The 13820-nt window shown below is 39.1% G+C and overlaps 1 protein-coding gene across 3 annotated transcripts in view; it reads left to right on the plus strand.

The window, feature by feature from the left end:
• The window catches only part of NEK1 (NIMA related kinase 1), a 112530-nt gene that overhangs the window by 53852 nt on the left and 44858 nt on the right, over positions 1–13820 (plus strand). For 2 of the 3 annotated variants that reach the window (XM_075197774.1, XM_075197769.1), the window contains exons 18-21: positions 1489–1572; positions 4439–4522; positions 6263–6340; positions 6836–6931. In XM_075197774.1, the coding sequence (XP_075053875.1) occupies positions 1489–1572; positions 4439–4522; positions 6263–6340; positions 6836–6931 (342 nt within the window). The remainder of the gene's footprint in view (positions 1–1488; positions 1573–4438; positions 4523–6262; positions 6341–6835; positions 6932–13820) is intronic. The other variant, XM_075197778.1, reaches the window with a different exon arrangement.

Here is a 13820-nt window from a genome sequence, read left to right on the forward strand (position 1 = left end):
TCTTGTTTGACTGCCCTTTTTTCTCCTGGGGCTTTTTAAAACTAACTGGATTGTACAGGAAGAGGCAGGGGGATTGTAGAGGGGAGGGGTCTATCAGCAGCACTAAAGTTAACTAGTTAGGTGCCAACTCCCAGCTCCCCTCCACAACCCATGGTAAAGCAGTGTCCCCCAGACGGAATCAGAGAAACGGATTTAATGTAAGTACATAAATCCTCTTTTTTTTTTTTTGTTTCTACACTTACATATTGTACAAGGCACTGTGTAAACAAAATGCATTTTCTGAATTCTGACTGGTTCTCTGTAATAGTTATTATTATGTTTTCCCTACTTGCATTTTCAGAGTTTTCATTTAAATTGATATATGTAGATAAAAAAAAAAATGACTAGTAATTCTATGAGATAATTAGTAGTAGGTAAATGTGTATATATTTATATAATATATGTAGTATGTGACCAAATTGTAACTGTAATAGAAGTGGATAGTGTAGTATGTCATCTTGTTGGTCAGCCTAGTGTTCCAATAGCAATCAGCTTATACATTCCTAAGCCCCCATATTTTGTTCCTATTATCACAGTGAAGCCTATATTCACCAATGGTTGTAGCAGTCTGCAGGTCACATCATTATTTGTCTGTGAGAATTTAAGCTGCACTGTAAAATGAAGCTTTCAGTCACATTCACCTGCTAACTAATCTGCAGGCTTGATATGAAGGTAAGAAAAGAGAGGCTGGTGAGTGTTATAACAATGTAGTGTTATAACATTGTAGCTAGTGATAGTAAGAGCGAAGTTGGTGGTGGAAACAACAGTTTGAAGCGATATCAACGATTATAGGAAGAGTCACTTCCTAAGGAAATTAGTCGAATCATAATAGAGATAAATATTAAAGTTAAACAAAACTATTCGAATCCTTTTTTTATTTTACTGTTTTTGTGATCAATTTCTTGCTGACATTTCAGCTTTACTTGTCCAGCCAGCATGAGGCCATTTCAGTGGAATCCCTGGCCCATTTATCATTATAATAGTTATTGGGCTTTTCATTTGTTAGCTGGTGTGTGAGTGCACGGAGCCTCTGCTGCTAATAGTTCATGGCCATTAACATACCTCTCTGTGCTGGCATTGCTGTTCCAATTCAGATTTGTTACCATAAATAAATATCCCATGGAAACTAAATACAATCACGCATTCATTGCCCTGAATATTTCTGCTATTTGTTATAGTTTATTGTATCCATGTTGCCGTGGATATAAAATCCTTTATGTTGTATTGTTTTCCATTCATTATCTTCCCATAACTTTTGACAAAGCTACAATTACATTTTAGTCAGTCTACCTTATATCCTCGCCATCCAAACCATGTCAACACTTTAGTCTGTGCATACAGATTTAATAACCAATACCTCAGCAGTAGACAGAACAAGCCATTTGTTTTTAAACACCTTTTGATGTAGCCCCAGCCATTCTTACACTTCATACATTAAATGGTGAACAGGACACTCTGTACAACCTGACAACTACCTATGGAGGCAGGCCAATCTCTGCAGGAGGAGGGAAGGTCCTACACAGAGAAAAACAGGTAGGCTTCCCGCATGCCTAAGCCTCTTTGCAACAACCTTGTACCACTTGCCATAATCGTATCCTTTTTGTGCATGTTTATTGCGTATTATACATAACACTTAAAGGAAAGCTTTAACCTACTGCTTGATGTACTGCAGTACTTCCTAGCTGTGGACATGCTAACACAACTAACAAAACTTCTACACACTCTACACTTCTGTGCTGTATTTTGTCATTGAAAATCCCTCTATGGCTTAAACTCTGCTATCTGTCCTAATCCTGCAACTCACTGGTAACTGATATGTTTAATTTTGCTTAACCCTTTGCATGTGAATGATACATGCATCTGTACTGAAAATAATGCACTGTAAATTGTTTCTCCTACATTATAATATTAATAATGAAGCAATGGGTTATCTCACTGAAATGTTGCTATATATATATATATATATATATATATATATATATATATATATATCTGCGCATAAATTACACTTTCTCCACTATGCTATTAAAAATAGATTGCTGATAAATACCATAATTTTCATTTGGGTGTGTATTAAGGTTACCTCAATTCATGATCTATTAGATGATGTTTTATGTTCCCCATATAGTATTAATATAATTTTGCAGCCCATGTGGTTACGGATTGCTATAAAATTAATTTAGGCTTAGTATTGTAGGGCTTAGATAAGTTGTATAACAGCACATGTCTGTGGAGTATGTTTCATATATACACCTACATACACCAATTGGCCAAAAGTATGTGGACTTCCCTTCTAATTAGTGTGTGTGGCCGTTTCAACAACACCCACTGCTAGCAGGTGCATATAATCAAGAACACAGCTATGCAATCTCCATAGTCAAACATTAGCAGTGGTATGGGTCGTACTGAAGAGCTTATTCATAGGGTGCCACCTTTCCAATAAGTCAGTTATGCAAAATTCTGCCCTTCTAGTGCTGTCCTGAAAAACCCTAAGTGCAGTTTTTGTGAAGTGGAAATGTCTAGCTCAGCTGCAAAGCGATGGGTCCAGATGCGTTTTAATGCCCATGGTTTGTAATGAGATGTTCAACAGTTGTCCACATTATTTTGGCCATGTAGTGTATATTCGGTACTAAATGTCTGTCTTCACTGGTCACTCTTCAGATTTCACTAATGTTCCCAATTGAGTAGATGTAAGTTGCATCTTATTAAATACATTTTGATTAACGTATGCCTGAAAGGAATTTAAATTATGTCCTATGAGCATGAACAGCAAAGAACCATTGGTGGAGTTTTCAGGTACACTCCCTTCTAGGTCCAGGATTCTAAAGATGGCAGGAACTAGTGTCCCTGTAGAGTGGGCTAATACCATTGATAGTCACTTAACCTGAAATATAAGAGGCAGTTGCTTGGCTAAAGCACATACTGGGCCTGATTCATCTTCGGACGTAAGCCTTTTTGAGCACCATTTCTTGCGTGACGTTGCTCTGCGCAGGCTCACAAATAGACCTTGCGCCAGTAGACGCAATTCATGTCTGAACACAAATGACACATCCGACTGCCATCGACTTAAAGGGCGGAATTAGGGAGGAAAGGAGCGGTCGTGCATAGGCAATGTACATAAGGGTATGCCGATGTCAAGCACACCCACATTTGTCCGATTCATGCTCTGGGCAACTCTGAGGACGTGCGTTTTATAGACGTATCACTTGCTCCAGCTATAGGACAGGTGTAAGTGCAGCCCGATAGTGATGACTGATAAGTGTACATGCCAGAACATGTGTGTTAGTAAGATAAACTATAAAATGCATTTTATGTACAGTACGCATTAATAACATCCTGATTTATGTATTTAATGTAAATAAAAATGTTTCAAATGTATTTTATTACTGATTATAGCATTAAGAGTTGTTAATTAATTTAAATTAATGTTTTTGTTGGCATGTGTTCTGATGGGACTTTATATTGCACATATGCATATGCGTATCCTGCAGTCTGTTCTGTCTGTCTGCATACAGCAAGCTGGAATGGAAACGAGATGCATTTCTACTTGAATGCGAGCGGACTTGTTTGCTAGTGCTCATTCCACAAGGCGTTCTCCTTGAGCATTAGGAGCTTAGAGGACTAATTGTGTAAAACAACTTCATGTCCAATTTTTTTTTTAAACGCAAATTGCGTTCACATTGCATTCCAAGATGAATCAGGCCCAATATGTATTAGATTTACTGCATGCAAAATGTTAGGTGTCAAAGGAAACATGTGTTTGCTTTATTACCATTGATTAACTCTGTAGTTAATCTTTTAATGTTCCTTAAACTATGCATGCCATGTAAATTTAAACCTGTTGCGTTACATTTTAAGGACTAGATGTGGCCTCACATTTTCTCTGTGATCCCTACTTCTGCTCCTGTTTGATAACAATATTTAATAGAGAATTGTTCTTGTAAAAACATATAAAAAACGAATGTGTTGCTATAAGTAATAATCATTAAAAGTTCTGCAACTGTATTATTCCTAGGGATAAATGATTTAAAATGCAGTATAGCAGAATGTGAATGATGAGCTTAGTAAGTACGATGTGCAAGTAGAACAGTGCAGTGTGCTGTCGGTAAGTCTGGAGGAAAGTGTTTTACTTATTAAGCTGCGACTTATGCAGAGTTTTGGTAGAATATTGCTACTTGTATTTATTATGGTATATTATGAATGTATTTGAAGTGCATTGTTCCTACTTTTTAAATTTACTCTCCCTCCAGAATTTAATTTAAAAAAGAAAAAATGATTTAAAAAATCTTGTAAGGCTGTCCGAACATATTAGGGACTCCAGAGTACTTGCATGGAGGCAGGTTTTAGCTGTAGAATAATGACATTTCTTCCAAAAGAATCTAAATATATTTAATTTTAGGAATATTTGGCAAGGCTTCGACAAATCAGGCTCCAGAATTTCAATGAACGGCAGCAAATCAAAGCCAAACTGCGTGGAGAAAAGGTAAGTTCAATAAAGTAATGTTATTTTAAGCAGGATATGCTTGTAACAAAGTGTACATGTTACAGATGTGCTGACACAGTTGTGTCTTTAAAATTTTGTCATGGCAAATCTTCTATTCAGTAGTGCTCTATGTTTTATATTCAGCAGACTCCTAGTGTTCCGATAATGACTTTGGTCCAGACTATTTACACATTTCCTATCTTTTCTATTAACTTCAAAGTTACCGTATTTGCCGGCGTATAAGACGACCCCCAACATTTCCACTCAAAATATAGAGTTTGTTATATACTCGCCGTATAAGACTACCCCCTCTTCCGCACACCTTCCACACACCAAATAAAACGTAAAAGAACATCAGATTTGATTTCAACATGTTAATTTATATTCGAATGCCTATGACATGCAGGAAAACGGTCACAAGGCTGTATGTTATCAAACATGTACAGTAAACATAAAACAGTGCAAGTGTATTAAACGTAATTCACTAGTCAATGATAGAAGGAAGATAACAAATAGAGGGAGAGAGCAAGTGCACACTTACCCCTTGGCATAATCTTTAATGCTTTTTCATTTGATTTCCAGTCCCGAACCATCTTTTCTGTTACTCCATATTGTCTTGCAGCAGCACAATTATTATGTTCCATGGCAAAGTTTACAACTTTAAGTTTAAAACTTGCATCATATTTCTTTCTTTTTGCTGGTGCCATGATAGGCTTGATAGGGGTTTGACTGCTGGACATTTTCTATGCTGTATTGTACTGTACAATGGTGCAGTACTGTGGTTGGCTGTTGGCTGTATACAAAGCCTGATTGGATTGGTCCCTGCTCCCTGTCAGCAGAACGGGCCGGTCACGCCGAAAAGGCTGGCACCCCTGTATCGCTGCTGATGCTCGCCGCAGCCACGCTGATGACCCGCCGCGGCCGCACTGGATACCGCGCGATACTGGACCCGGTGTATAAGACGACCCCCCCACTTGGAGGCATGTTTTTCAGGGCAAAAAAGTAGTCTTATACGCCAGCAAATAGGGTAGTTGTTGTTTAACCCTTCCATTTCTTTTTTGAGTGATTAACGAATGACTAGAATAGGGGGTAGGCGGCTTCCATTCACACTTTCATTTGTAGGATAACCACAGCTTAGTATATGTGTCCTTGGCCTATACTCTCTGTACAGGTGTTTGTCAGTGCTCATTCCACAAGGCGTTCTCCTTGAGCATTAGGAGCTTAGAGGACTAATTGTGTAAAACAACTTCATGGACTTTAGTCCACATCATTTCAAAATGTAACTGTTAATAGTCAATAACATTGCAAGTTTCTTCAAATAGTTATTTCTTAGTGCTCATACTCCCCACCCTTTTGGCTGTGACTTTGGGTTATCCTGTGACATATCTCCTTATTGTCCAATGGAAAAAAAGGTTTGAACATGTTACCATTTGCAAAAATGAAAATGGCTCACAACTCATGACATTGTCACACATTTGGGTAAAAATGTGCATGTACAATGCAAATTATTTATTTATAGTAGCTAACAAATTAAACTTATTGCAACAATTGGTAACTGAAAAGGTCTGTAATGTAAACAGTAAGTGTAATTTAGACCATTAAAGCACACATCTGCTAGGTTGTTATTATGGTTAAGTGCACATTTTCACTGTTTAACAATGTTTGTAAGTAACCCATTCCGTGTTACACAAGTGCAAGTCCTTGATAAATGTCCCCTATTAAGTATTTTTGATTAAACAGGGAGAAGAAGGCGTACCAAGCCACAAAGACAATAATGAGGAAGCTGAACTGAGAAGGAAAAAAATTGAGGCTTTAAAGGTAACCATAAATTCCATTAATCAATCATTACTATTTTCAGAAGCATTTATAATGTTCTAGATGTACAGTGCTTGGGTTTACTGTAGTAATGCTAGAATTGATAATGAAGCAGAGGAGACTGATTTAAGACTACTTCTCAATGTAGTCTTAGTCATTCATTAAAGCCACGTTGATTCATTGTTTGTGAAATAGAATTCTGTGTATATCGCCTTTCAATCTTCTGGTTATCCAGTACATCTGCTTCTAAGGTCTTTAGCTGATGTCTTGTTGGATATGCCTGACATAACAGCTCAATATGTACGAATGCAAGTTGAGGGTTTGCACAACAAGACTATGAATGGATTCGGAGCAATCTCCTTCATCCATTCTTTTATAAACACTTAAAATTGTGGGGGGGTTTTTCTACCCATGTTATTAATGTACATATGTTATTAATCAGATGCTAAGCCTAGACCAAATATAATATCCCTGTTTTGAATTATATGCTTTCTGCAGGCCCAAGCAAATGCACAAGCCGCTGTTATAAAGGAAGAGCTCGAACGAAAGAGGAGGGAAGCTGATGAGAGGGAAAAGAGAGCGTGGGAAGAACATGTAAGTGACTTGGTATTTTAAGCTGTTGTTGTCTACATTGGTCAATACATCATCCTGTTCTTCATTTGCTATACGCTTAATGGAAAAAGATCTTTCAGACTTGCTGTCATTTTCTTTTTTCTTAATCAGTCTTAAATAAAACCTCCCCTTTCCTGCTTACCTAAAGTCTCTGACATGCAAAATATATTCTTGGAGTTGAGGGGTCGGCAGGGAGTTATATTGGTGCCCACTGCCATGTTCATGCCCATAATTAAAATTATGGCTAGTCTGAAAGAATATACTCTTACTAGACTCCTATGGTAATGGTCTCTAATGGGAGAGATCAACGCAATGAAAGAAAAGTATTCAAATTGAGCAGGCAGTCATGAGGGCTTTGGTGGCAATTTGCAGCTGAACACAAGAGCATTTGCCTGTTGCAGTTTTGCATGTCACATAAAATGTATCACACTGTGCAAGTACACAGCTTGCACCAGTATTTTTAGCTGCATGTATCAAACACTTATGGCTCCTTGAGCAGAGATATGCAGATCACATGCAAGTGAAGTCCCCCCGTTTAGGTGCATCTTTTTTTGGGTCACACATCTTTGAAGCACATTCCTTACCGAGTAAATGCTGTGCCTACAAAAAATAGGTGCAGTTTTTGAGTAATGTAAGTGTTTAAACACATATTTGTGCATATGGGCAACTGTAAATCACCTTCCTTTTAATGTCCAAAAGAAGACAATTCACACGAACCATGAATGACGACCGTGCTCTTGCACTACTTAATTCTTCTGGTGTCTTCTTGCTGAAAATACCAAAAGCAACTGTTGCTCTTGTTGAGGGAGCCTTCATTTTTCTTGGTTTGGATAATGCATTATGAGCATAAGCAGACTTGATATATTTGGTCATACGTTTTGCCATGGTAGCCCTGAAGCTTAAAAAGATGTTTTTTATAGTTCACATTATTTTACAACTGCAGTTAAGGTGTATTAAAAGGCACAGCAGTATATGTGCAGCCCATTAATATGTCAAAAAGGGAAATGCATTCAACTAGGGACCTTGAGAAGCAGAAGGAGAAATGTAAGCGGGCCCACCTACGCAAACTTCAGATCCTGAAAAACAGAACTCTAATGTCCTTTCTCCCTGGAAACACAAACCGAATTGCAATCAGAGAGAACACTAAATAAACTTTTGTTGAATCCAACTAAGTTAGCCTCGCAGAGGTTCTCCTGGTTGGGGAGGGTGAACATTACTAAAATGAGTGTTCTCTCAAAGATCTTCTGTGGTCTGCAGATGGATTCATTTCAACCCCCCTGGTTTATTTTTCAATCTCCAGAAAACTGTGTACTCCTAGTCCTAAAGTAGGTCAAATCCCATTATCCTAAGTTTACCAAGTGACCCATGATCTTCTTGAGCACCTCTGTGGTGGAGACCTATTGCAAACTCCTCACCAGATGGTACAGGTGTCCTGAGTCCATCCACAGTTTGGCTCATACTGCAACTCCAGCAACAGTCCAGAGCATCCCTTTTCCTAATATGGTGTGATTTTTAAATTATCCCATTCTGGTTTGAGGTTCAGAGTTTCCGGGGCAATATAGGGGATCCCGGCTCTGACTGACTTTGGTTTTTGGCTACTCTCCCTTTCTAACATCCCCATTTCTAAATACAAGGAATCTTTATTGAACAACACTGCTAGAGCCCTAATCCTACGTTATTGGCAGTCTCATTACGCACCTGCAATGGAGATTTGTAGCATCAAATAGATTTTTATATGACAATGAATGATTTAATCCTCTCCGCAGTGGGCAAATACTCCCACTTTGTTGGCATGAGTGGATGGATTTCAAGGAATCCCGGGCTTACACAGAGGCCCTGGCAAACTCTAGTCCTTCTCTTGAAGCCACCTAAGAGAATTTTAACCCACTCTTTCTTCCTTGTGTCCTTGATAACCCCTCTGGGTCACCGTTCTCCTCCCTTAGTTGTCTCCCTGAAAGCTTTATACTAGATTATTTATAATGTCCGGGACCAGCTCCTCCCCACCAGTGCTCACAGATCTTTATCACAAGCGTCTATATCACCTAGAAACATAAATGGTGGAGGAAGAGGTGATGTTGCGTGTCTCTGGTCACAGGAGTTTTGGGGTTAAGTCTTTTCTATGCTCCACTGTACATTAATTGCATAAAGGTGAAGCCTTGATAATTGTAAGTAAAAGATAAAATCTGTGCTGGATGAAAAACACTGATCAGGCATTGACGGTTTAAGTTCATGACATAACACTGGAAATATCTCAGTCCAAGTCGGAGACTAAATAACACTTTCCTACTGTTCTTGTTTTACAGTAAATCAGAACATTTTTATTAGCTTCAATTTACTGTAAATTTGGAAAGGCATGAAAGTCAACATTTGGCTCTAGCATGAACAAGTTGTAATAAACTCTTGTCTCATCATTTGCTGCTCCACAGTGCTTTACTATCCCCTTTGTCACCCAAAATGTTAACTGGCATGTCATATGTCATATACTTGTAATGAGGGATTATTCTGATTATAGCTATTGGGATTTAAAAAAAATGTATTGATTTTAAATCCATCTTTAAAATAAAAAGTAACTATATAGCAACCTCCGGGCTAAGATATCCACTGTGAAGAGGTTACCCCTGTCTATGACAGGCAGGGTCAATCTTATTAAAATGGTTCTTTAAATGAAGTTTTTATATGCGTTGCATAACTTAATTGAGTATCTCCCGAGATGGCTTTTCTCCCACATTAATAGGTACATGTCCTCCCTAGTCTGGAGGGAAAAGTGGGCAAGGAACATATTGTCTTCTGTGTCACTCGCGTGCCTCGGGCGGCCTAGCACGTCCAGATTTTAAAGCCTATTACTTTGCCGCACATCTTCGGGGGAGGCTTGGAGATTCTTCTATTAATGATTTGCTGGGCCTTCTTGCTAGGTAGACTGGATTTGAGAGGCTGCCAATACATGCTGTACTGGGCACCTGGGTCACTGCGGCTGCCCCACCATTGCTCTGGCAAGCTCTGTTGGTTTGGAATGGGATGCGAGACAAGTTGGATGTTTCTGGGTTAGACCCCGACACTCCGCTTTGGGCTAATACTGTTTTGTCTGAGCTCTCTCATATATGACCTCTTCCCCGCTGGCGAGATGTAGGACTTGCCTCCATTGGACAGATTTATTCTAATTGTACCTGTGAAGGGATGGACCGCCTATACCACCGTGCCTGTTGATTCTGGGAACTGGCTGGGCTTGCTTTACCACTGATCCCTTTCTTTATTCCAAATGTGCCCTCTAACCACAGTAAGGAGGGGCTTACAAATGCTGCCACCACTGGACTCCTTACCGGCATCCAGTACCTGGATTCTTCTGGGTAACTGACGCTGTGTACCCTGTTGCTTGTGTACCTGGGCTGGTACTCCTTAACTCTTCCTATGGATCAGGGTTGCTGTGGATGCATCCCCCCTGGCCTATCACACTGGTCAGGGCTGCTGGGTAGCGGGCAGAGCGGTGGTATCCAAGCTCAGAAACAGCCAGGAACGGATTACATTTTTGGTCTAATCTGTAGGTCACAGGGATAGAGAAGTTTCCAAGCAGGTCTTTGAAGCAAGTGATGTTTATTTGCTTACCCTGGTTGAAGGTACTGGGGAGCAGGTCAGATGAAGCAAGAAGAACAATTTTCAATACAAGACAGTGCTTTTTATACAGATTTGAACACCGCCTCACAGGGTAAGTCAGCCCCCTGAGGTCTGAGCTATATTTAGAATCGAGACGCAATTTGTTTACCCAAACATGGATTTACATGCAATGCAAAGCTAACAATATTTACACTTATCTGTGATATCTTAAAACTTGCTGTGATTTCCTGCATCTTGTTTTTACATGCAGGAAATCCTTAGACTGTTTGTTACTTTTAAACTGTTGCCACGTGTCAGGGATAGGCCCCTCTGGCTACTCCCTGATTTAATAACTTTTCATATATTTCAACAGTCATACAATATATCGCCTCTATTTTGCTCCTGAACCCCTTTATCTGTCACAAACCACCCTCTGCACACTTGTGACTTGGAAACTTACTGTAAGGGAACACATAGGATTCCAGACCAAATCTCACACTCTCACCTCTTTCTCTAAGGCTACATATTTACTGGTCCCTTTCCCAACACAGACACCCGCTTCCACACCTCTCCGCCAACTGCCACCAGCTGCGTATAAGGCCCGTAGCAAACCTATGACTTCATTACCCAATTGTACACACTCTGTGTTCTGGTAGTTAAACAGTTGACCCTTCACACTCTGGTTTCTAAAGAGTTAACCCCAGCCAAGGAATCTCTCTCTAAACAGGCACTCAATTTGCTTAGAGCAATTAGGACAGAACTATTAAATTGTTAGATTTAATATACAAAAGGTACAATGCTTATAGATGATAAAAAAAAACAATTAGATAAAGATTTGACATACAAATAAAAAATTGCAAACCGTTATAAAAACAAATGGGATGAAAGTACAGAGCATAACTCACGTACAATAATTTGTATGCCTGGGGGTAGGCAGAAAAGATGGACAGATCTTCAATTGGATTGATCCCCAATAAATTGACAATTTGTTGTAACTGGTCTCTGCTTTTTAAAGACACATTTACACCTTTCCCCACCTCCAGGGGGGTTGTGGTCTGTGACACTTTTTACAATCCCCATTTGCATGTTGCCTGATTTACTACCCAATTCTGCTATGTGACCTAACTTTTCTGTGGATGTCACACAGACCCAATTTTATTATTAATAGGTCCCATATGAATTTATCCATCTATTGATACCAATCAGGCCTAGGTACAGGGTATCCGTTAAGCTTATATTCATTTTCTCTGTGTGGCAGAATTCTTAATTTGACATATGAGCTGCCCTTCAACACGCTATTGAGGAATATGTGGTTGATCACTACTTTTATTGAGTTTAAGTGGCATATTTGAAAACTGAATTAGACACCCTGCTGAGTGGTTCCTAAAAGTCTATTCAGGTGTCAAAACTCCATCCTAGGTATGGATATAGGGTCATTCCATGTCCGTTCAACCAGGGGTGTCCACCACCCATCTCAGATTTGTTCTAAAATTTCTTAGTTAAGAGAGGATGTCAAAATAACTATTTCTTCCAAATATCTCGACTGTCTGACAATTAGTTGATTTTAAATATTGATTTTTCAATTTTATTAAATTTGCTAATCGCAGCTTCTTTATCCAGTTTATTTGAAGTATCACGGGTGTTTATTAAGGAATCGCCACAAAATTTGGACCCCTAAGGTAACTCTTCCTCCTGAATCCAAAAATCCAAACCATATTACTTTATCTGCCTCATGTTTTGCGTTACGGCAAAAACGCACATTTTTCGAATAGATTTAAAAATGCTAGGTTCAATCAACATTAGGGAATCCATTTTTTTTTGGGGGGGGGGGGGGGGGGGGTGTTTAAAAAAGGTATACATTACTACCACAAAAAAAATCAGCAGGGTACACTGTTTCATAGTGGAGAAAAAAAATAATGAAGTTGATGCTCGATTACTGTTGTACCGCATACATAATTAACACAAGAAACCATGAAATTTAAAACTTTTAACATAACTTTAGTCCATAACTGAAGCTGAGTCAACAATCTCATTATTTTTCCCTTGTTTGGAACTTGTTGTAATGGTCTGTAAATTTCCTTAAAGTGTCAGCAGAAAGTGTATACTGCCTTCCAGTACTTCCTTGGATAGTGGGCACTTCCGTTACACAGAGGACGTGAATAAAAGGAACAAAACACGTATCTCTTGAAGGCCAGGACAGCACATTTGTTGACTGCTTTCGTTTCATGAACTGTACCAGCACATCTTGTTCCACCTCATTACATTGAATGATATACCCAATGTACCAGATGTTATCATACACTGCTGCTATGTATGTTCCAGGTTGCAGATCCCTTTTGTCTACATTTTTTGTGACTGTGATCATAGTGATACTAAGGGGCATATTCAATTGTTGAATATCCCCGCGGCGTTAAAACTATTACATTATTACGATAATAGTAAGCTGGATTTCAGCTCGCGGCTCAGAGAGCTGAGTGGATCACATACATATAAATTGCCAGCACCACGAGCACATGGATATCACTGTAACACACAATAAAAGTACATAGAGCAGTATTGTCCCAACAAAGTGAAATAAAAATCTCTATAGTGTCCCTTGGGGCTTGTTCCCTCTTCCAAATGTGTCTTATGTGGCCAAATTGTAAGTATAACCACGTGAAGGGGTCACCACAGGGGATATGCTTACAAGATTATTTTATTGTGTGTTACAGTGATCCATGTGCTCATGGTGCTGGCAATTCATATGTATGTGATCCACCCAGCGCCGTGAGGTACACATTTGTTTTTATTCTGTGTTTCTAATTGAAAAGTAGGTGGCTTTTCCTGTACATCTCAGGCAGCTTTGGGGACTACATCAGCGCCCATTCTTGATATTATTCTGTTTTTTCCAATCGATATATGTGTAGCTCATCATTACTAATAGGCCAAAATCTGTGATGAGAACGTGTTCCTGCCACAGTCTTTGCTGTTTCTAGACGGCTATGACATTCTTCTGCAGTTTGCTTAATTGTCCAGCTGTTTGGTGCCAGAGTTAATATTTTTATTATTTCTTGTTGTGGCGCCTCTTCATACTTTGCTTTAATTCATATATCACACTCTGTAAATCATCACAACCTGAACATTTGTTACTTTCTGGGGTGATTCTAGTGATGTGCTAGGAAGAGACAACATTTCAGTAAGCTTCTCTTGAATGGCTGTACTTGCCTGCTCTTTCTTTTAGTTTATGTCTCCCGTTGTCCTCTCTTTACCCCATGCAATATCACTGCTGAACAACCAAGCTTTG

Source organism: Mixophyes fleayi, chromosome 1 (genome assembly GCF_038048845.1).
Source record: "Mixophyes fleayi isolate aMixFle1 chromosome 1, aMixFle1.hap1, whole genome shotgun sequence".
Taxonomy (NCBI): Eukaryota; Metazoa; Chordata; class Amphibia; order Anura; family Limnodynastidae; genus Mixophyes; species Mixophyes fleayi.